Source organism: Macadamia integrifolia, chromosome 5 (assembly GCF_013358625.1).
Source record: "Macadamia integrifolia cultivar HAES 741 chromosome 5, SCU_Mint_v3, whole genome shotgun sequence".
NCBI classification, from domain to species: domain Eukaryota; kingdom Viridiplantae; phylum Streptophyta; class Magnoliopsida; order Proteales; family Proteaceae; genus Macadamia; species Macadamia integrifolia.
This window is the reverse complement of record NC_056561.1, coordinates 29,045,017-29,070,516: the sequence shown is the minus strand read 5'-3', so window position 1 is coordinate 29,070,516 and position 25,500 is coordinate 29,045,017. Positions and strand designations below refer to the sequence as shown.

The following is a 25,500-nucleotide window of genomic DNA, read 5'->3' as shown; positions in this document are numbered from 1 at the left end:
TGAATATGCTAAGGCTTGTTACGTTGTTAACTTTAAAAAAAAAAAAGAAAAAAAACCTATTATTTGAGCCCATATTGGGGTTTAATAAATTGAACCTATTCTGAAAGCCCATATGTGGAGTTTAATAAACTAAACCCATTATGAAAGCCCATATTATGAGATTTAATAAAATGAACCCAGTATGTAAGCCCATCTCTTTTCTTGTTTAAACCCATTAAAGGGCTTTTGATTAATTGAAATCATGAATTCATTATGAAAATCAATATATTTTCTTTGTTTAAGCCTATTAAATAGTTATTGTATAAATAGAAAAAGAAATAAGAAATTAAAAACACTTTTATCATTGTTTCTATTCTTGGTTATTTATTTCTGCTTTGAATATGTTTCTCTTTATGCCTTATTTCTGCTTCTATTCATAATAGAGATGGTTTCTTTGTACTCTCTACTTAAGTTTGTACATATTTCATGGATTGTATATCTATTTTTACTTATGCTCTTTATTATCAGCTAAATTTCTATGAATTTTAGAATACTATTTATGATAGAAATAGATAGAAATGAGTATAGTCTATGTCTTTATGCATTATTTTAGAACACCTATGATGCTTGGATGACAATTTATGTTAAATTTAAAATGAAAGTGTATAATTATCAAAATTTAAATGAATTTGGGACATAAATGATTATGTGATTAAGTTGAATGGGAATATTCTTGATCATAATAATTATATATGTTGGTCTTAAACATAATTGTATCACACATTCAATTTAAATTTCAAACTTTAGGGTCTTATGATGATCGTTATGTAATGGTCAAGATAGAATGGAAATATCTGCATGTATGCATTCTTGATTGACTGCGTTGATCCATATGTGATAGTTTAACTGTTAAATAGGATGAGAATATTTTTAGGTATATATCTTATTTGACCATTTTTTATAACTTAAATATTTTACCTTAATGATATCTTCCATGTAATGTAAAGTGAACCGCTAGTATATTACCATCTCGATCCCACAAGATAGATTGTAATGATGTAATAGGTTGTTTTTCTAAAATTTTAGTATTCTATTATTGAAACTCAATGTATGATGTTTGATAAAAGTGTATTATTTACTCTTGTTCATATGTTCAACATCTATCTTTATTTCAAATAACGTGTCACTTCTGAATGGGTCAATATTTAATGACTGGCATGAAAAGCTCGTTTATTACCTTATTGCCATCGATCATGAATATACCATACGAAATGAAAAATCAGCTGCTCTCACGGATGAGAGCACTAATGATGAGGTTACATTACATGATTGGTGGGAGCGTTCCAATCGTCTTTGCCTTTTATATATCATAAAGACAATTAACAAAACTATCAAAAGCTCTATACCAACTTCTGAAAATGCAAAGGAATACCTAACCAATATAGAGAACCGTTTTGCTACTACTGATAAATCTTTGGCTGGGACTTTGATGACTAAACTAGTGACAATGAAGTATATTGGTACTAATGAGATAGGGGACCATATATCTGAAATGACAAGTGTTAGTGCACAAATAAAACCCCTCGAATTGATGATGAATGAAGGTTACCTTGTCTAAATCATTCTGATTTTACTTCCTTCTCGTTTTAGAACATTCAAGATCCTCTACAATATAAATAAAGATAAGTGGATTCTGAATGAATTTCAGAGTATGTACATCCAAGTGAAAAGGAGATTGAATGATGAGGGAGGTCAGGTGGTTAATTTTATATCCAACCAGGATAAAAAGAAGAGAGAAAATTTTAAGAAGAACAATGTATCAAAGAAAGCCTCCAATCCAAAGTCAAATGACAAGGAAAAGAAAACTGACAAATTGAAGTGTTTCTTCTGTAAGAAAGTAAGACATCTTCAGAAAGACTGTCAGAATTGCAAGACTTGGTTTGAAAAGAAAGGTAATGATTCTATCTTAGTATGTTTTCAAATAAATCTTGTTGTTGTTTCTTGTAATACTTGGTGGATTGATTCAGGAGCAACTATTCATATTTCTAATTCTATATAGGGCTTTCTTACAATCTGAAAACAAAATCAAAGTGAGAGTGTCGTCTACATGGAAAATCGACAAAAGTTTGAAGTTCGATCCATCAGCACTTATAAACTCATTTTGGATATCGGATTCTAGTTAGACCTTATGGATACTCTTTATGTTCCTTCTATTTCTAGAAATTTAGTTTCATTATCGAGACTTGATTGTGAAGGTTTTAAGTTTACCTTTAGTGATAAGGTTGTAAACATTTTTAAAAACACCAATCTAGTTTGCACTAGATATTTATGTGATAGTCTTTATAAACTTAATTTAGATTTTAATTTTTTTAAATCTATTCTTGCCCTGCATGTGAATGTTGGATCAAAGTGTAAATCTAATAATGATGATTCCTCATCCCTATGGCATAGACATTTAGGTCATATTTTCAGACTTAGAATAGAGAGGTTAGTGAAGCATCAAATATTATCAAATCTAAACTTCACTGACTTCGCCACTTGTATAGATTACATTAAAGGTAAGCAATCTAAGATAAATAAAGTTACTGCCAAAAGGATTAATTCACTTTTGGATTTGATACACATTGATATTTGTGGCCACTTTGATCCTTGTAAAACTGGTGAAAAATATTTCATCACCTTCATTGATGATTACTCATGATACTGTCATGTCTACTTATTAAAAGAAAAATCTGATCCTTTGAATATTTTTGAAGTGTTCTGTGCTGAAATCGAACACAAATTAGACAGAAATATCAAAACTGTGAGATCTAATAAAGGAGGTGAATATTATGATAGACATACTGATGTAGGGCAAAGTGAAGAACCTTTTGCCCGATTCCTTAAGTTGAAAGGTATAACCCCCAAATACATAACTCCTGGTATACCTGAACAAAATAGGATTGCAGAAAGACGCAATCGGGTTCCTAGTAAGTCAATTCTTAAAACTCCTTACGAGTTATAGAATGGAAGGAAACCTAGTTTAGGGCATTTACATATATGGGGTTGTCCTGCTAAAGCTAGATTGTACAATCCACATGAAAGAAACCTTGAACCTAAAATCATAAGTTGTTATTTTCTAGGTTATTACTAGGGTCAAAGGGTTACAAGTTTTATTCACCCACAAATAGTACTAGAATTATGAAAAATCGAACTGCTAGATTCTTAGAGGATGGTAACATTAGTGGGAGTAAGAAACCACGTAATATGGTATTTAAAGAACATTGAATTTTTCTACCGACTTATGTACATTGTAATTCTAATATTGTTGTTCAACGAATGACTGTTCATAATGATCTTGTGGAACAACAAACTATAGAAGATATACATATTCATCATGATGATGTTGCCCCACAGGTGACAATTGAAAATGATCCTATGGAACAACAGATTATTAAAGATGCATCACTCCATAATGTAGTTACCATTGATAATACTATGAATGTTTCTCAACCAAAAATTCATAGAAGATCTCAGAGGTTTAGGAGGTCTGCTATTCCAGATGACTATATAGTATATCTCCAAGAATCAGAATACGATGTTGTAATCAAGAATGACCCATTAAACTTTTTACAGGCCATAAATGATAGTGATTCTCTTAAATAGGTAAATGCCATGAAAGATGAGATGAAGTCCATGAGTGACAATGATGTATGGGATCTCGTTCAATTACCAACGGGCTTTAAGGTGATTGATTGTAAATGGGTATTTAAAATCAAACGCGACTCGAAGGGTAATATTGAGAGATGTAAAGCTACACTAGTTGGAAAAATATTCACTCAGAAAAAATGCATTGATTACCATGAAACATTCTCTCCTGTCTCTAAGAAGGATTCTTTGAGAAGCATATTGGCATTAGTGGCTCATTATGATTTAGAGCTTCACCAAATGAATGTGAAAACTGCATTCTTGAATGGAGATTTAGATGTGGAAGTCTACATGAACCAACCTGAGGGATTTAGTGAACAAGGAAAAGAAAATATGCAAACTTAAGAAATCTATATACGTACTTAAACAAGCTTCCAGATAGTGGTATATTAAATTAAACCATATCATTGTTTCCTTCGAATTTGTTGAGAACACCTTTGATAGGTGTATATATTTAAAACTTAGTAGGAGTAAGTTTATATTTTTGGTTTTATATGGGGATGATATTTTATTTGCTAGTAATGATTTTGGTTTGTTGAGTGATACAAAGACCTTTCTCTCTAAGAACTTTGAAATGAAAGATATGAGTTTAGCCTCTTTCGTTATCGACATTGAGATATTTCGTGATAGATCTCGCCGGATACTTGGACTATCACAGAAAATCTATATTAACAAAGTTTTGGAAAGATATGGCATGATGAATTGGAAACTAGGTATTTCCCCTATTATCAAAAGAGATAAGTTTAGCTTAAATTAGTGCCAAAAGAATGATCTGGAAAGAGCACAAATGAAGAATATTCCCTATTCTTCCACAGTAGGGAGTCTTATGTATGCAATAACTTGCATTCGACCAGACATCAGTTTTGCTATTGGTATGTTAGGCAGATATGTGAGTGATCCTGGCATGGATCATTGGGTTGCAGCAAAGAAGGTGATGAGGTATTTAAAGGGGAATAGGGAGTACATGCTTACTTACAGAGCATCTGATCAGTTAGAAGTGATCGGATATTCTGACTTTGATTATGCAGGATGCCTCGACAGTAGGAAGTCTACATTATGATACATCTTTTTTACTCGTTGGTGGGGTGATTTCTTGGAAGTCCAAGAAATAGATTTGTATTTCTACTTCTACTATGGAAGCAGAGTTTATGGCATCTTTTAAGGCTACATCTATGGAAAATTGGTTACGAAACTTTATCTCAGGACTTCGGGTTGTCGACACCATTTCGAATCCACTAAGAATGTATTGTGACAATGTTGCTATCGTATATTACTCCAAAAATAACAAGCATTCACGTAGAGTGAAGTATATTGGAGTAAAGTATTATTTTGTGAAGGAATCAATTCAGAAACAAGAAGTGTCTATTACACACATCAAGACAAGTCTGATGATTGCTGATCCTATGACCAAGGCATTTGCACCTAAACACTTTACAGATATTTTGTAATGGATATGGGTTTATGTAAAATTTGATGTAATGGTCATATTATGTAAGAAACTTTTAATTATTTATTTAAATGATCATAATATTTGTTGTTTCTGAATATTTCTCACTTTATTATTATGTGTACACATTTTATTTAATTTATGTGAGATATTATGTTGGACCATTTAGTTATAGACTTTTCTAGTCTATTCCCTACTTTTGCACCTGTTTGGATGATGTTACTAGTGTTATGACTATGGAAGGGAGTACATCGTTATATAATGTATAACCGTTATGATCCACATTAGTAGTTTTATTCAAATATGGTATTATGGTTGTAATGGCATAAAGTTGATGGGTTTACTTTCAAATACTGCAGTATGATGTTGAAATTCAAATTATGTGTGAGATTGTTATTATGTGCTCATATGGTTCAAGTGGGAGATCGTAGGAATATTCTTTTGGATATTTTTTATTATTGTTCCATATACCAATTAGGAAATTGACCGGTACTAATATCTAGTATTTGATTCTAAAGAGGAAACCCACTCCTCGTCTAATTAGGGAAAATAGTTATATCCTATTTGGCACACCTTGATGGGAGGGTACACAAACTTTATAAAATAGGACTCTAGGTCCTCTTTCGACCCTAACGTCACTCTGATTATTAGTGCTATCACCAAGAGAGCATTAAGGGGAGCTAGTGGGAAAAACCTAGAGAATATATTGTGTTCGTGCTTGGGGTTGCAGGAAAGATATAATGGCGGTAAATTCTTCATAGTCGATGGTGAACGGTATGCATCGACCCCTATGGTTTAATTTGTGATTTCATGAATGTAAGGTAAGATCCTATTGTTATTACATAGTAGGAATTTCGTCCTTCAATATCTACATAGTCCAATCATTAATCAAGCTTTGCTACATGAGCCCACCCCATCTCTCTCTCTCTCTCTCTCTCTCTCTCTCTCTCCAACAAAGGCAATATTAGCCCCCTCTTCTCCAATTTGACCGATGATGATGTGACTGCAGCCGTTGAACTCTTCAATCAATAGAGGAAGTCTTCTCACCTCAAAAAATGGAGAACCTCAGGCATGCAAATTAAACCCAAAGCTACAACTCCCTCTTCTTCAATTTGATCGGTGATGCTATGATTGCTACCGTTGAAATCTTCGATTAGTGGAGGAAGTCTTCTCGCCCTCAAAAATGAACCCCAAGCACGCACTAACTAGTGAGAGAGAGAGAGAGAGAGAGATTCCCTGGGGGTTCCAAAACTCCAGAGAGAAATCACCAGAGCCAGTGCAGGCGAGAGCTACAACGATTAACTTTCATCAGTTCATGGTAGACTCAGATAGTTATTATGGATTACCCCCTTCTCTTGTACGAGGCGAGAGAATGAGCCCGTTTTAGAACGTAGAATGGGACTTTTGATGCATTTCAAAATGAGGCCCGTTCTTGAATCCATTCTAGGAATTTAGAATAGGAATGCATACCAAACAACGTTTCTGTCATCTCAAAATGAGCTCTTGACCCAGAATGCATTCTAAGAATGCATAACAAACACAGCCTAGGTTTCTTTCTTTTGCTTGTCACCTTCAACTTGTTATTTCTATCATCCAAGGAAGATACTTTATTAGTCAAGGTTAATTGGGCTTCCGAGTTAAGTTACCAAGAAATTAGAATCGATGTTTTCTAAATTCCTGTGGTCTGATCTGTCTATGGAAAAGAAAATTCATTGTATTGCATGATTGAGATGCCATAAGTAAATCTAAAATGAATGAGGTCTTGGGGTGAGGCAAATTAAAGACATGAATTTGACAGGGATTTTGAAGAAAAATTGGTGGGTGGCCTCCAAAAAGATTCTCTCTTTGGTGAAGTGGGTCCAGCATAGATACCTAATGATGGAGCCATGGGCCTTTCACTTCTTCAGATCTTGGATTGATTTGGGGGGCAACTTGATAGCGTCAGCTAACATGATGATTTAGTCATTTGGATGGCCTGTCCTTCCAGTGTATTCTCTACCACATCAACTTGGAACAGTATTAGGTGCCCTTCCCCGAAGGTGGATTGGGGACCAATGATATGGTTTAAGACTTTTAGGCATGCAACAACTTGGACACGTATGGTGGATGGGCTTCTTTCGAAGGATCAGGTCCGCAAACATAAGAAGTTGGTGGTGCCCTTTTGTAGCTTCTGTTGGGCAGGATTCGAGAGAAGAGATCATTTGTTTTTCAAGTGCTTTTTTACCAAAAAGATTTGAAGAGGTATTTTGAGTTTTTTTCATCTTTATAGAAGTTCATGGAGGAGTATCATTTTGGAAGTAAGGTGGGTTGTGAAGACTATCAAGGGAGATTCCATTGGCTGTATAGCCAAGCTATTGTTCAATGCTATGATTACCCACATTTAGACAGAGAGAAATTTTTGATTATTTTGTAACAAGACGAAGACATTAACTTGCATCATCAAGGATATCCAGGCGGAGGTCAAGGATAAGTGTAGAGATGTTGTTCATAAGGGTAGGAAATCCTCCAAGAACCTCTACATTGTTCAGAAATGGAGTGTTCATCTCATCTGGATTAAGAGTCATTTGACCCCGAAAATCTGATCCCAATGATTGTTCCTTGGTATCTTGGTGCTTTGATTAATCATTTTGTATTGTTTTGGCCTAGTGGTCCTTGAGCCTTCTTAGTCCTGGGGCACTTTTCCCTAAGGCTTAGTCTAAAAATGAAAAAAACACCTCTTTAAAAGATTGCTAAGTTTGAGGCTTACCTTAGTATGGGTTGGGCTTTAAATGGAAAAATTCTACAAAGGGAGGCTATTCTCTTCTCTTAGCTTTCATGCTTGCTTAATTAGATTCATTTGTGGAAGCATTAGAAGCGGTTAATAAGTTTAAGAGATAGAATCATTTTTATCTTACTTCTATAAATTTTTTAAAATTTGTTTTTTATATTCTTACTTGTTCAATTATGCAATGAGTAGCTCTTAGACACATCTTCGACTTTACATTAATGTTATCTAGTTACTCAATGACCTATGAGGCTTTAAACTCACCTCTTATAGAGGTTGCTAAGTTTGTGGATCACCCTAGTATGGGTTGGGCTTTAAATGGTAAAATTCTACGAAGGGGAAATTGTTTTCTTCTCTTAACTTTCATCCTTGCTTAATTAGATTCATTTGAGGAACTATGCATAGAGGTTAATATGTTTAAAAGATAGAATCATTTTATCTTCTATAAATTTTTTGAAAAATCTGTTTTTATGTTTTTACTAGTTTAAATATGCTTGTTTAATTCTTAGAAACATCTAGGACTTTACATTAATGTTTGTCTAGTGTTTTTTTTTGGTAACTACCTCCTTATTTGAAGTTTGTGATTATGTTCATCTTGTGTGCTGATTTGTTCTGTAGCCGTTCTTATATAAATTAGGATATCGCTGGTGTACTTTTACTCTATTAAATTGTTTTTGTGTTGTCCATCCTCTTAGAATGTTTTCCCTAGTTTTCCTCTCCTCTCTCTCTCTTGTATTTTTCTTTGGCTCTCTATTTTGGTTCCAATGGGAATTAAAGGGAAGGGAAGTGAAATTTTCAAACTTAAAAAGGAAAAAATTGTAGCCATTACCCCATTTGACTATATCACCAACTCCAAATCATTCCATATTAATTATTAAAATTCACTTTACTTTACATCTAAAACCCTTTAAATTTAAGCAATTTATACAATCACATTACATGGGTAATGATTTAAAAAAAATTAATTTTTAAATTTGAAAATCTCTCTCTCTCTCTCTCTCTCTTCCTATTTTTCTGCTCTGATCCCTTAATTTATTCATGTATGTACCTTATACTTTTTAACACTATTCGTTGTTTGTCTTTGATCCTTGATTTGTGCACTCCACTAATTAAACTCATGTTTTCATTTTGTGTTTTCCGCCTTGTGTCTATGCCACTCTTTCGTTCTTAAGTTTTATCTGGTTCTTCTCTATATCCTGATTTTTGTAGTTAGTCTCCAATTCTCAAAATTTATTAGGTTAATTTCTCTTCCTTTTTTCCATTTCTTCATACTCTAATAAAGTATATTTCTTACAGGTGGATTTATCTAATGTTGCAGTAAGAAATCGTCCTAGGCATCTTGTGTGTCCTACACGAAGGAATAAACATAAGAGAGCGAGCGTCAGGCTGATCTACCTTGGGATTCTCTGATGCCCAAGTTAGATTTCTCCACAACGATAATTCTAGTAAAAAAATAGAAAAGTCTTGATCCCCTTGAAGGGGGGGGGGTTTATTTGTATATTTATAGTTGAGGAATGGAGACAATAGAGAGTCCCAATCTCAGGCCTATGGGCATGGGCATAGTCCAGCGATTTGGATGTAGCCCAGACATTGGCTTGGCTAGACCTGTTGGAACTCCCTATGGGTTTGAGATTGAAACCCTATGGAGGAAACCACACAGGAAAAACAAGAACACGAATCTAATAAAATTATGGAGGATCGATTTGTACCTTTCACCTAGTATGCTGAAGATGATTGATGTTGGTCACTCCCACTTTCGCTCTCTTGGCTTGGCTATGGATCTTCTACAACCCCTTAAACCTCCTTGGTTCTCTCACTTTAGTGGTAAAGTGGGGAAGAGTGAATAATGGCTGTAGGGACCCAAAACCTAGTATTTATAATACTGTCCTGCACTCAAAACCTTAAACCACAATGGGTTGAGCCAGCATATCCCTAAGCTTGAGAGTGGACCGAACCGGTTCATGCAATTTGACTCTCACCCATTTAATCAACCCGAATAATTAATTTAGCCCAAAAATCCAACAATCTCCCACTTGGGCTACATTAATTATAAGGATGTCTTTTAAATTGGTGTGGCCATAGAATCTTATTACATTAACCACTCTTACTGTGATTCAGTTGAAAAATCACTCACATCGAATAACAGCAGAAGATACACCTCAATATACGGCATACAACTTTCTGTTATTACAAACATAAGTAAGTTTCTTAACACGAATCTATGTGGGATACCATCATAGAAATATTGACATATCCTCAAATTACACTGTTGTCATTCCATGTAGGTCCTTAACTGAGATATTAACCTTCACTGTGGCAAATCGCCTTTGATCTGTGGTTAATATCTAACTGTGGCCTTCCGCCTATAAACTGTGGCAAATATTGCCTATGAACTGTGACAAATACTGTCTTAAAATGTGGCAAACATTACCTTTTGAACTGTGGCAAAATATTACCTATAACCAAGACAATTACTGCCTATAAAAACATTCTTAAATGAAATCATAAACCAAATATTTCAATAAATAACTGTGCATAATGTAAATGCTAAAACTTAACCATAATTCATCAAACTGTGCCCCAAAACATACGGGCTAAGGTTCAAAACATAAACAAATACTAAACAAAATCAAAGCTCCCACTAATCAAGCATTTCAAATAACTGTATGTAAAGAAATCCTAACTACTTGATGGGACCAAATTTTACTTGCTCTCAATTACTGGTGATCATTCTACCTCACCCTTTCTTGGTATCATCCTGTTTATCAACCCCAGAATTCTTCCTCTTCTCTAACCATTTCTTGAAAATAAAACAGTCCTTCTTCACATGTCCTTTCTTATGGCACCAGAAACACTCTACGTTGTTGGTATTCTCTTCATCCTGAGCCTTTTGAGATGTGTCAAGTTCTTGAGAGCTATTATTCCATGGCTTGACGCTTCCTCTGTTGGAAAAATTTTTGTTCCTTCTGCTTGGTCCACCAGAAGATCCCTTGTGGAAAGTTGCATGTGCACTCTCAAACCTAGTTTGTTTCAATTTTTCTTCCTCTTGAGTGCAAATGGAAATTAGCTCATTTAGGCTCCAATCGTCCTTCAGTGCAATGTAGATAGATTGGATAACCTTATACTGACTAGGGAGGGTATTCAGTGCAATATGTACAATATATTCTTCATCGATCTGTATTCCAAGATCCTTAAGTTTACCAGCATCAGTAGCTACACCCAAAATGTATTCTCTAACACTCCCACATCCATCATACCTTGTATTCATTAGCCTGGTCATCAATGTGGTTTTCTTAGCTTTCTTGTTGTGTTGAAATCTACCTTTAATAGCATCCAGGAATTCTTTTGCAGTGTCTTTGATCTCTATGTTCCCACGTATAATTTCAGGAACTGCCTTTTTTAAAACCAGTATGCACTTTCTGTTTGCTTCAGTCCATTTCTTAAACTTGGTCCTTTCAGCACTTCTGCTCGAGTCTGTGAGAGGCTCAGGTTTAGGCTCCCTAAGTGCCAAGTCTAAGTCAAGAAGACCTAAATGCAATTCTAATTCCTCCACCCACTTTTGATAGTTGTTACCAGTGAGTATTGGGATGGAAGATACATAACTTGAGGGAATGGCCATCTTACTACAGCAGTAACAACACAATACATGCCAAATATCAAAATATAAATCATAATATAAAAGCATGTAATACCATCAATATATTTTAAATAAGAGTTACAACTAAAAATGTATCCCTATCCTTTGGGACAGAAATTAGCTGATGCTCTTATATTCTTCTTTTAACTGTGAAAACAACACTAACTTTGGAATTCAATCACCTTTGGGCAAAAGAACTCCAAATTCAATGTCCCTTTCTGAAATGTGGATGATTATCCTCAAACCTTGATGACATAACCTTTGGGAAAGTATCACCTTTACTGTTGGGGAAGATACAATCGAACTGAATGTACCACTTTGGTGGGTTTCACTCAGCTCTATCATATCTTTCCCATTGGAGATGTATATCTTTATGTTCAAAACATACATATAAATATGTCACTAGGACAACAATAACCATACAAGAGTCACAACCGCAACTACATTCCTATCCTTTGGGCTAAGAATGCACTGGTCCTCTTGTAAATTCATATTTACTGTGAAAAGAACAATAACTTTTGAAATCCCCTCACCTTTGGGCTTAGGAACCTCTAGGTTACTGTCATTTTCTTAACTTTGGTGACATCACCTTTGGGCAAATGTCACCTACATTGCTACCCTGTGGAAAATCATAAAATAATAAGATGTACCACTTTGGGAATCCACCTCATCATTTCATGGTTTCCTAAAGCAAAATTACTTTGCAACTAAGAATGAGCGGAAGCTTACACCCTTTTCCATATTAACATATCTCAATTTAAAAAAAAAATTCTCAATTTCATGGTAACCAATAACATATATATTTTTCAAAGCATTGATTTATGCCATTTTGTTTCAATGATTGAAACTAAATACAACATAAAATTTCAAATAAACATAACATATTAAAAATTAGATCATTAAATGTGGCCCGAAACAAGAAATCCAACGCAAAAAACAGATTTCAATTTGGCCTTAAAACGAACCTTTAAATGAAATTTAAAGTAGTTTAAATAAAAAACCCAAAAGGAACAAATTGAAACCAAATACAACATAAAATTTCAAATAAATATGTCATATTAAAAATTAGATCATTAAATGTGGCCCGAAACAAGGAATCCAACGCAAAAAACAGATTTCAATTTCGCCTTAAAACGAACCTTTAAATGAAATTTAAAGTAGTTTAAATAAAAACCCAAAAGGAACAAAAACCAAACAAGCCTTTATTTTTTTTTTTTTTAAATCAATCCAAACCAACCGGTTCGGCCATATGAGTTCCGGGTCAAATTCGGGTCAATTGGTCAACGACCCGGTCAACCTCTGACCGAGTCAAATAGTGCACATGAGTTGACCCACTGTGTCCCGAGTCAAATCGGTAGGGTTTCCGAGTTGAACCGGCGATGACTCGCCGCCGTTTTTTTTTCTCTCCTCCGGCAGCCGATTTCCAACAGAACGTGCCGACGCGTCCGGAAGTTTTCGGTGACTTGCGGCATACCGCCGCGACCGTCTTCTCGTGATCTACAACTTTTGTGAAGAAAGTTTTCCCATACAGGATCTTTAAGTGATGGTAAAATTACGATTTTTATGATTTTCATGATTTTTAATCAAATCAGGTTTTAAGTAATAATCAAAATCCTCATGTACAAGAAAAATTCAATCGATTCTTGTCCCATGTGGTCTGCTCTGATACCACTTGTTAGAACTCCCTATGGGTTTGAGTTTGAAACCCTATTGAGGAAACCACACAGGAAAAACAAGAACACGAATCTAATAAAATTATGGAGGATCGATTTGTACCTTTCACCTAGTATGCTGAAGATGATTGATGTTGGTCACTCCCACTTTCGCTCTCTTGGCTTGGCTATGGATCTTCTACAGCCCCTTAAACGTCCTTGGTTCTCTCACTTTAGTGGTAAAGTGGGGAAGAGTGAATAATGGCTGTAGGAACCCAAAACCTAGTATTTATAATACTGTCCTGCACTCAAAACCCTAAACCACAATGGGTTGAGCCAGCATATCCCTAAGCTTGAGAGTGGACCGAACCAGTTCATGCAATTTGACTCTCACCTATTTAATCAACCCGAACAATTAATTTAGCCCATAAATCCAATAACTCCCCTAGCTCCTCCCTTGTCAAACGATGAAACCAACCTTGAATCGGGCGAGGAAATCTCATAAAAAGTTCGTTAGAAAAAGAAAGTTATTGCAAAGGCAATAGAAGGGCAGCGATTGCACAGTTCTCGAAGAATGGCAGAAATGTGCACAGGGACGGAAAAGGGTGAGCGTAGGGATGGAGAAGGGCGAAGGGTTTTGCTCCTTTAAAACCAACGGTGAAGGTAAGGGGTATTGATGGGTTCGTGTAAAATAAGATGGGGTTTTGTGTTTTAGTCAAAAGGGTAAAATCGTCATTTTAAAGCCTCACTTAACAGAGACTGACGGTTAGGGGTCTAAGCGTAATTGTGAATTATACAGAGGGTGTCTCTTTAATAGTGGCATTCTCTAGGTGGTGGCCCTGTAAATTTCCCTTATCCTTCTGTGGCCATACTATGTCTGTCTCTTCTACCCCTTGGATTATAGACTCTAGGGCTTCTGATAATATGACAAGCCGCTTGCCTCTTTTCTCACAGTACACTACTGCCTTGATACTGGTAAGGTCAAGTTGGCTAATGGACTTATTCCACTATTCTGGGAAAGGGCATTGTTCGTTGTACCTCTTCTTCGTATCTTTCGGCTGTATTGCATGTTCCTTATTTTCCCACTCACGTTTTGTCCATTAGTAGTCTTACTTTCAGTCTTAATTGCAAAATCACATTTTTCCTATCTCATTGTGTTTTTCAGGATCTAGTGACAGGGGCAACGATTGGCTTTGGTAGGGTGCGTGGTGGTCTATATCTGCTTGATGATGACTCAGCATTGGTCTTTGGTCAGGCTCTTCAGACATCTTTTATGTCACCTCCCATCTCTGAGTTACTACAGACTGTCTACAGTGTCATCGTCAGTTGGGACATCCCCCTTTGGGAACTTTAGCTAGGGTTTTTCCCTCTTTTAAAAATTGTAATTCGAGTCTTTTTTTTTTTTGTGAGGCATGTCTTTTGGCCAAACAAACTCGGATCACTTACTCTATTTCTGGAAATAAAAGTGCCACTCCCTTTTCATTGATACATTCTGATATTTAGGGTCCATCCCGCTATGCATCTGTCAATGGTTATCGGTAGTTTTGTCACTTTTATTGATTGTCATTCTCGGACCACTTAGGTTTATATGATGAGAAGCAAGGGCTAGACCTTCTATTGCTTTCAGTAGTTTCACCGCATGGTTCAGACTTAGTTCGGTGCTACCATTAAGATCCTTCGAAGCGACAATGGATGTGAATACTTTGAAGGATCCTTTTAGCTTATCTTTCCGATCATGGGATGATCCATCAGACTAGTTGTGTGGATGCTCTGGCTAAGAATGGATTGCTGAGCGGAAGAATCGCCACCTTTGTGAGGTAGCACTGATGTAGATAGGTCACTTGGACTTATTTTATTGCAAATAAGCCTTGGGTTGTGTTATGTATGTGTTGGGCCTTTGATCCCATGGGTTTTCTTTGATGGACCACTTTAATGGGCCTAAAATATGGGTAGAAGGTAGGAAAACGGGATTTAATTCATTAGTTTAATTAGTTGTTATTTAATTCAATAAAGACCCATTAGGCCATTGGTTGGTTGTAAAGTTTTATATGGACTATTAGTTAGTTAGTCCTACTCCATGTTGGAGTCATAAAGTCAAGTCCTAGTCCTATTTTGAATTCCTAGTTGTAGTAGGAGTGTCTAGTCCTCTTTAGAAACTAGCTCCTAATCATATTATGATTGTAAACTTCCCCTTTATAAATAGAGAGGCATATGTACTGTTATTAAACATAATTGAATGAAAGAAAGTCTGCAACTAATGCTTAGAGCAGCTGAGATAGCTGTGGGTGAGAAGCCCAGGCTGAGATAGCCACCTCCTCTCCCACATGTCTCTTTCCTCTTTCCACTTTTAAATTTTGTTTTATTTGGTGTTAATAAAGAGTTCCACATCTGCCCTTCAAACTTTAATTCTGTCCAGCCAAGCACCTCAATCGACCAGCCCAAGAAGACTCTCAAAACAAGGATCAATCAACTAGACTTTCTCTCTCTTAACATTCCAGCCGACAACCCTCTGTTCACATCAGGTCTCAGTTCACTCAGGCCTTTCCAGCGGCTGTTCCTAGTGCTTAAAGGATCCCTCGATCCTCCTCTCAGACCTGCCCAAGCAAGACAGCATCAGTTCTTGGAGTTCTTGATCTTTTCTCTCTCCAGAAGCCAGAAATCAAGAATCGGCAGATCTCCTACACTAGCCGGCAGAATCCCTTCATCTTTGGAGGTTTTGTCCCTCCCCTACAGGCCTACATTCGACCCAAGTCTCAACCTCAACAGAGGTCCACGGCCCCAACCGCAGGTATTCTCCCATATCCCCTGCGCAGAGTTATTTTCTCCCATAGGGTTTGGTTTTTGGGTGTAACTTTTGGGGATCTATTTTGTTGGGTCTTGTGTGGGTTATTGAACTCTTGTTCCTTAACCTCTTTAATTATAATTTGGGGCTACTATTTGTATTGTTTGGGGTTATACTTGTGGGGGTCAGTTCTTGGAACCTACTCCTACATTAAGCACGCTCTCTTATGTTTGAGATGTCTGTTCCTCCCCAGTACTAGAGGGACGCGATTCTCACTACTGCCTTTCTCATCAACCCAATGCCTTCTCAGGTCCAGTCCTTCCGCTCCCCTCTGGATCTTCCCCAAGGTTCTGCTGATTTTCATGTTCCTCCTAAGTTATTTAGTAGTGTCTATGATCACTATCATCATACTCATGGAAAGTTTGATTCTCGTGGTCTCCAGAAAGGCTATCGATGTTTTCATCCTCCCACTCGGCATTGGTTTGTGACTACAAATGATGTCTTTCATGAATCTGCGTCATACTACACTGCAACACCTCTTCAGGGGGAGTATCCTTCCATTATGGAAGATGTGCCACCTCTTGAACTTGCTATCCATGCCAGTATCTCGTTTCAAAGGGAGAGTGACACTCCTACTTCGCCTCGGCCAGAGATACGTGTTTATAGTCATAGACGGTAGACTCAGACCACTACAGATCTAGCATCTACCTACCATGCCAATTGTCTCCTCTCAAGCCTGATCTTGTCCCCTTGGACCTAGGAGATTCTCTTTTAGTTGATCCATCCCTTGAGCTGCCTATTGTTGTTTGTAAAGACACCAGGTCTTGTGCTTTACATCCTATTGCTAAAACTGTTTCTTATGACTCACTTTTCCTTCCTACTATGTTTTTGTGTCTTATTTTTCCTCTGTGTCCATTCCCCAAACCTAGTAGGAAGCGAGTGTAGACTCACAACGGTAGTTGCTATGGTTGAAGAGATGTAGGCACTGAAGAAGAAATGACACATGTGATATGGCGTGACAATTGGGTGCAAAAGGGTCTTCACAATAAAGCAGAAGGCTGATGGTATAGTGGATTGGTACAAGGCCAGACTTGTTGCCAAGGGCTTCACTCAGACTTATGGGATTGACTACCAGGAGACTTTTACTCTAGTTGCTAAGATGAACATAATTCGTGTTATCTTAGCTTGTGCTGCCAACTTAGATTGGGATCTCCAACAACTAGATGTGAAGAATGCCTTCCTTCATGGGGAACTTGAGGAAGTGCATATGGACATTCGTTCACTTGCTCTAAAACCCAAGGGAAGGTATGCAAGTTGAACCGTGCATTGTATGGGTTGAAGCAATCCCTTATGCTTGCTTCGGGCGTTTTCATAAGGCTATGGTTGCTACAGGCTACTCTCAAAGCAATACCAACCACACTCTGTTCATCAAGAGATCTGGTGGGAAGATTGCTATCCTAATGGTCTATGTAGATGATATTGTTGTTATTGGTGATGATCTAGCAGAAATCTCTCGCCTCAAGAGATAATTGAGTGAGGAATTCGAGATCAAAGATCTAGGATAGCTTCGTTATTTCCTCGGCATTGAAGTTGCCAGGTCTTCTTGTGGGATCTACTTGTCTCAGTAGAAGTATGCGTTTGATCTTCTTTCCAAGACAAGCATATTGGGGTGTAAGCCGACATACATTCCTATTGAAGCTAATGGTCACCTGAGTAGTAAGGAAGATGATCCTGTGGATAAGGGGAGATATTAGAGATTAATGGGGTGCTTGATCTAATCTCTCATGCACACCTTGACATAGCATTTGCCGTCATCCTGGTTAGTCAGTACATGCATGATCCCTACTCGACTCACATGGAAGCTATGCTGCGTATTCTCCGATAATTGAAATCTGCCCTAGGAGTTGGCATCATTTTTTCTCCTCATGATCACCTTAGGGTGGAGGCCTTCATGGATGCTGATTGGCAGGTCCCCCTAATGTCCACATGTCTACTACTGGTTATTGCACCTTCATGGTGGTAACTTTGTTATATGGCGAAGCAAAAAGCAAGCCGTTATTACCCATTCAAGTGCCGAAGTAGAGTTCCGTTCTATAACATATGGCATTTGTGAGCTCCTATAGCTTCATGGTCTTCTTATAGATTGGGCTATCCCTGCCACCCTTCCTATGAAGCTCTTTTATGATAAAAAATCTGCTATTAGCATTGCTGACAACCCTGTCCAGAAAAGTTGGAGATGGGTCTTATCATTATGCCTTTTATTCCCAATAGTGAGCAAAAGGTCTAAGTAGTAAGATGTTTCATCCTATCATCTCCAAGTTGGGCATATGCGATATCTATGCGCCAACTTGAGAGGGAGTGTTGCATTAATGGGTTTTAGGGAAAGTGTCAGTTGCCAAACGGATCTTAAGGGGTTTAATGGTCTTTGTAATTCTCTAGGACTTTCTCTCCGTTATTATAAATAAAGAGGGTTGGTGTCATATTTGACACAAGCCATTACCCCATCCAACAAAGTTAGAAAACCGTAAACAAAAACTCTCATTAGGTCAGATCTTCGTGTGTAAATCCAAAAAAACACGCATTGCAAGTTTTATGAAGGCTATTTCATAATTTCTAGAGGTAAAGACTCTAAATCCAAAATCTAATTATGTTGGTGTTTATTCTTAAAATTGTAGTTGGTCATTATGATGGCATTATAGACCCAGACCCTAGATCTAGTGGTAACTTTAATCATAATTTTTGACATTTAAAGCACTTCTCTAAGATAAATAGGATGGTCTCGTAGAAGTGCAAACTCTTTTGTGACAACCAAAGACAAAAATGGTGATGTACTACACAGAAGAATGAGAAAGATTTCTTAGATAGCTTTCTATAGTTTTCTTCTAGACTCAATACAAACTTTGCATATAGATTCACTTGGCAAGCTTTTCCAGTTCAGATCTTTGAACTAAAATGTTGGTTTCTTCTATATCCAAACTGATTTCTTCAAGTCACCAAAACATTAGTCTTGTAAAAAATGGTCTCCTCTCCAAAGGCACATAGTTTCCTAACATCCCTGGAAGCAACAACCAATGTTTTGCAAGATCATGCAGATAACCCAAGATAGAACCCAAGTAAACAACAAAGTAATTCCTTTTTCTTTTCCAATTCTAAAGTACAAAAAATATCGAAGTCCACAAAAAGATATAATCTGAACTTACACAGCAACTTTTCGCTTCCTTTTTCCCAGTACATCAGGTTATCTAAAACTAATATCCTTCTAGTAACGATCTGTTTTCTTCCTAACTATTCATCAGAATACTTAAGACACATGTGCCATCAGGGGAACGCTTTAAACCAGAAAACTAACCAATAATCTTTTGAGGCAAGCGCCTTTTCGTGACTGTTAGAAATAAGTACGGATAAACAACAGAAAGACAGGACATTGAAGGAATTTCAAACTGGATAGTTGATAGACAAACCTTTGCTTCAGCCTGTCCAAAGTTGACCTGAGCAAGTAAAACGTTGTTACTTAGAGCAATAAAAACCAATTTCATAAACATGCAAAAGACAAATGTGCTTATGACCAAAATAAAGAGCAAAGCAGTTACTATTCTATAGTAACTTCGAAGGGTACAAATGGTTGGTGTATTAGTGTTGAAGTGGTTATTGAGGACATACAATGCAGAATGTTCTGGAAGGAACTATGGTTGTCTTGTATATGGTTCCTGAAATGTAACAAAATGCATTCCAAAGAATCAAATTATGGTACCACATGAAAACCTGCATAATAATTATCTACGTTGATATGGCATATAAAAGTTGGTTTTTACACTATGGACAACAATATGAAGAAAATGTTTTAATAGAAATAGAAGACATGAAGGAGAATTTATAGTGGAGAGAGAGAAATAAAAATGGGGGCAAAAAAATCTACAATATAGACGCATATCACACCAACTCTTGATGGCTATAGAAAATAGATAGAACATAAACTTTCCAATGTTGAATGGTCCACACTTTTGCGTATCTGTTTTCTTAAAAGCAAAAATGAGTACCCCTGCTCTATTAATTAAATTTGAGGGGTAGTTAATTTCAGTTTAAAAGAGAGTATTTAGTGCAAATAAATGTACAATATGATTCAACATCAAATCCGAATATCAGACCCCAACAAAATAAAAGATAATGAAGTACAACATAGCTCATTATCAAATCCAAAGGTAAAAAGAAGTGAAAGAACCAAAAGAGACCTTTTAAATCAAGGAACATGTCATGGTTTCCAGATGGAGTATCTGAAATTACTATTCGACCAACAGAACCAACATCTCCACTCATATCTATGGAATCTCCTTCACACTCAACAAGTACCTGTATATAACACCAGCATTTGCCAACAAGGAGTTACAGAGCCAAACATAAAAGAAATCAATGAACAAGTCAAATTCCAAAAGACCATAAATACACTGGTGATAATATAATAGAAGCCGCAAAGCCCACAATAAACATACATTGCAGCAACAGAAACCCCTCAAGAAATCAAAATACAGAAAGTATAAGCATGTTAATATATATATATATTTGGTGAATAAATAATTTATTTAGAAGAAAAGGGAAAGATAAGCTTTGTGTTCTTGTAGTTTTGGACTTGCATCCATGCCATAATTGCTCTGTTGTAACTTGTAAGAAAAATTGCTCATACACCTCATGTAATATTTCTAACTTTATGCAAGTATATGTCAGTTATAGAACATAGCACATATTCAGATACCTTAAAGATGCATGCTAAATACTGGCACTTCCGTAGCATTTGTATATCTTAAAAATCTTTTGATTCTTTTCATACATAATTTCTGTTTTAGCATTCAATTGATACTAATATTTTAGAGGTGTAGATCTGCGATTGTGGAGCAAAGGGAGCCCCAACCGATGAGATAGAATAGTTGTTACACATGTCCTACTAGGAGAGAGGAAAGTACAAAATAGGAAACTAAACTAACTTCTAATTATATTCAGTCCTAATAGGACTAGAATACCCCAAGGGAGGAAGCATGACTTGCGTTAGACTCCTCGTGATAGACTTCTAACACTCCTCAAGCTAGAGCATAGATGTTAATCATGCCTAGCTTGTTACAAATATAGTCCACTCTATTCAGTCCTGTGTGACATGATTTGTGGAAATAATTCATGTTTGTAGCTTTCCCAAAGTGACAGTCCACCTCAATATGTTTTGTCCTTATGAAACACTAGATCTAACGCAATATGAATCACAATATAGTCATCACACCATAATTGCATAGAAGAAGTGCACTCAAATCCAAGTTCCATCAACAGCTACTTAACCCACATCTGCGCTAGACCTAGCCACAACAGCTTGCTTTTGCTCTTCCAAGACATAAGATTACCACCAACAAATGTATAGTACCCAGTAGTTGATCGCCTATCAACAAGAGATCCAGCCCAATCAGTATCACAGAAACCCTTAATATGACCATGTTTATTATTAGAGTACACCAGACCACGTCCTGAAGCTTTCTTGAGATATATCAGAATACGAATAACAGCATTCCAGTGTGACGTCCGAGCAAACAAAAGAAACTAACCCACGACACTGACAGGGAAGGCAACGTCAGGCTTAGTTAGTGTCAAATAATTAAGCTTTCCCACCAATCTTTGATACTTCTCAAGATCATCTAACAAATCACCACTCTCAACTATGAGCTACACATTCGGATCCATAGGAGTATCCAAAGGCTTGGACCCTAACATTCTAGTCTCTTTCAAAAAATCCAGAACATATTTCCTCTGAGAGAGGGAAATCCCTTTTCTTAACTGAGCAACCTCAATAACCAAGAAATACTTCAACCGTCCCAGGATCCTCGGTCTAAAACTTCTGCTTTAGATGTATTTTTAGACTTTGGATACCTTCAATATCATCTCCGGTGATGACAATATCATCAACATAAACAACAAGAAATATCCTCCCTGTGCCAGATTTCCGATAGAACATTGAATGATCACTATCACACCTGGAGTCCTGGACAGTCCAAACTCACGAACCAAATCAATGAACTGGCCAAACCATGCCCAAGGAGACTACTTCAAACCGTACAAAGACTTCTTCAGTTTGCACACCATACCAAACTCCCCTTGAGCAACATACCCTGGTGGTTTCTCCATATAGACCACTTTATGTAAATCACCACGAAGAAAAGCATTCTTCACATTGAGCTGATAAAACGGCCAATGAGAAGAAGCAGCAAAGGATATCAAAATATAAACAAAAGCCAATTTGGCCACAATAACTCCATACACCTGTGCATAGCCTTTGGCCACTAACTGAGCCTTCAACTGAACAAGAGAACCATCCAGGTTTACCTTAACGACATAAACCATTGACAACCAATAGCAAACTTTCCTTGAGGTAATGATACATTATCCCAAGTATGATTTGCAACCACAACCAGTAACTCCTCTTCCATAGTTGTCCTCGAACCAGGACTAGATAATTCCTCTGCAATAGACTTAGGAACATGATGACTAAAGAAAGTAGTCAGATAAGAATGAAAAGAAGATGATAGACCATAGAAACAAAATTAGAAATGAGATGTTGGGTACAACTCCGAACACCACGTTGTGCAATGGGAATATCAATATTAGAAAAGGAAATACCTGGATCAAGGACCATAGGCAAAGATGACTAGGTAGGAACCGCAGAGAAAGGATGTTGATTCTTTACAAGAATGAAGAGTGTAGACGATTGTACCAACTGGTGGTAAAGGCACTACTGTGGAAGGTGGTGGCAACACTGGTGGAGGTGGTGGTGGCATCATTGCATCTGCAGTAACCTGTGGAGAATAATGTTGAACAACATATTGGGGAAGATCATCATCCATGTCAGACATAACAATGGACAATCCGGATAAGAAACAGACTCAATGAAGGAAACATCATCAGTAGCAACATATTTCTGAAGTGTAGGGCAATAACAACGATAACCTTTTTGGGTACGTGAATAACCAAAATGATACACTTAAAAGCACGAGGATCCAACTTTGACAATCCTGGACGATGATCACGAATGAAACAAACACAACCAGATACACGAGGAAGAATAAACAAAAGGGACAGAAGGAAACGACAAAGAATAAGGAATAACAATGAAGAAGGCATTCGATTAATAAGAATACAAGCAGTTAAAACTGCATCAAACCAAAACTATTTGAACACCTTCATCTCAAACAAAAGAGACCTAGCAACCTCCATCATATGCCTATTATCCTCTCATCAACAACATTTTGTTTGGGTGTGTCTGAGGAAGATTGATATATTATACCACAACCAGCCATAAATTGAGAGGACGGGCTAGAAAAGTATTCATTGGGCATTATCACTTCGTAAAACCTGTATAGTTAAATTAAACTGATTCTGAATTTCAGCAACAAATGCACAAAAAATAGAGAACAACTCAGAACGATTCTTTATTAAATAAATCCAGGTAACTATGGAATAGTCAACAACAAAAGTGAAAAAAAAAAAGACTCTAGGGGATATCTTACATGGTGAAGCTTCACAAACTGACATGACCCAATCTAAACTGGAAATAGAACGAAAATGAGAATCAAACTTCTGTAAACTTCATAAAGACAGATGACCAAGTGGACAATGGCTCTAATGGGGGCTAAGAATACTTGAACATGTAATGGAAGAAGAATTGTCCTCAAGAAGGTAAAGTCCCCCAACTCTACGACCTCTACCAATAATCTTCTTTGTCTTAATATCCTGAAAAATACATGAATTAGGAGAAAAATTTACAGAACAATGGTAAGTTTGAGTAAACTTACTCACAGAAAAATGATTAAAAGGAAAATTTGGTGATTGAAGAACATACGATAACGACAAGGAAGAGTTCAGACGAATATTTTCAATGCCTTTAACTTTAATAATAGACCCATTAACCAATGTGATAGTAGCATAAGACTCTTGAAAAGAGGAAAATATACCTAACACACCAGACATATGATCTAATGCTCCTAAATCAATTATCCAAGGTCTAGAAGATGAGGAAAAATATGTAGTAGCATTACCAATCTAGACAAAAGTAGTAGTGGAAAGCTGAGGAGACGAAGTTTGAAATTGAGTATACTGTGTAAATTCATCTATCATCTTGACCATTTTACCTTCAGATTGTTCAGGCTGAGAAGGCTGAGAAGACTCAATAACTACTTCTGAATTGGCAACATAGTTTTTAAGGCGTTGGTAAGGCGACGCCTTAGTAACGCCTTGGCGCTGATGCGGTCGAGAGATGGTAAGGCAGTGCTCCGCCTTATGTGAAGTGGCACCTTATGGGTTTTTTTTTTTTCTTTTTTTAAACATATTTTTAATTTACTTAATGAAGATTTCAAATATAGATTTTTTGTTGGTAAGTGTATGGTTTTGTTAACACTTGAGATGTATGGGATCATCTTTACTCCACCAAAAATAAACAAAACAAACAAAACAAAAACACGATTCACAAACAGGGTTTGGATTTTGTCAAGGGTTTTAAGAAAGGGCTTTGAGAAGGAATCAAGGAACAAGGAAGAACCACTGATCCAGGCGACCATTTTGCTCCGGCAGTGGTAAGCTTGCTCCGGCAACGGTGAGCTTCATTCTTCTTTGACAGGAGTAGAAATATAGTGGATGACCTTAGGGCTTAGGTACTCATTTTGGCATCATAGAAGTAAGTATAATAAATACTTATATTTTTTATGTCTTCTTTTCTTTATATTTATAATTTTGTTTCATAATTATGTATTTATATTATATGATAATATGATTGATGATTGATGATTGATGATTGATGATTGAATATTGATGATTGATGATTGATGATTGATGATTGATGATTGATGATTGATGAAGATGAACTTAGTTTATTCACTTTATTGATTTGTTTTCTTGATGAATATCTTACATTGGTATGAATATGAACCTTTAATATTTATTTAACATATTAGTAATAGGATTCATGATGCAGATACGGCTGCCCTTTCTTGGTTGGACCAGCATGACCGGCTTTGGAAGCCAAGAGCCAAGAAGAACCGGTCCAGCCCAGGGTTTTGGTCCAACAAGGGTTGGAAATAAAATTAGTAGTTTACTTAGTATTTTATTTCATGATTTTAGTTTCCAGACTTGAACGTAGGAGTAAGATTTATTTCCTTGCTTTGGTTTCCTTTTATAGTTGTTTCCTAGTTTAGGCTAGTTTCCATTCCAGTTAAGTTTCTAATTTCATGTTCCTATTTTTCTATATATTGGTTGTAATCGACTGAAGATTTAGAGATCAATTTGATTATTGAATGAGTGTGTTAGTGTGATCCTCCTTTTCCCCATCTTTACTCTGATTTCCCCTCCCTTCCCTAATTCTCCATCAACTTGGTATCAGAGCCGAAGGATCCTCTCCTTCGTTCTCCGTCCTTGTTCCATTCCTTTCCCTTCCCATCAACCGGCTCTTTCCTTCCCATCTTCTCCCTATTCTCTCTTCCGGTTTCTGTCGAGACAGAGAACAATCATTTAAAAAAAAAAAAAAAGTGCTAT

At 36.6% G+C, this 25,500-nt stretch overlaps 2 protein-coding genes across 2 annotated transcripts in view; both read right to left on the bottom strand.

The window, feature by feature from the left end:
• The window catches only part of LOC122080124 (probable 2-oxoglutarate-dependent dioxygenase AOP1), a 61,470-nt gene that overhangs the window by 5,547 nt on the left and 30,423 nt on the right, over window positions 1–25,500 (bottom strand). The gene's annotated exons all lie outside the window — the stretch shown is intronic.
• Window positions 19,063–25,500, bottom strand: part of LOC122080125 (DNA-binding protein BIN4-like) — an 8,086-nt gene continuing 1,648 nt past the window's right edge. Inside the window, exons 2-4 of the mRNA XM_042647018.1 lie at window positions 20,178–20,295; window positions 19,609–19,655; window positions 19,063–19,436 (exon numbers count right to left, since the gene is read on the bottom strand). Coding sequence (XP_042502952.1) covers window positions 19,293–19,436; window positions 19,609–19,655; window positions 20,178–20,262 — 276 coding nt within the window. The 5' untranslated portion in view covers window positions 20,263–20,295 and the 3' untranslated portion in view covers window positions 19,063–19,292. The remainder of the gene's footprint in view (window positions 19,437–19,608; window positions 19,656–20,177; window positions 20,296–25,500) is intronic.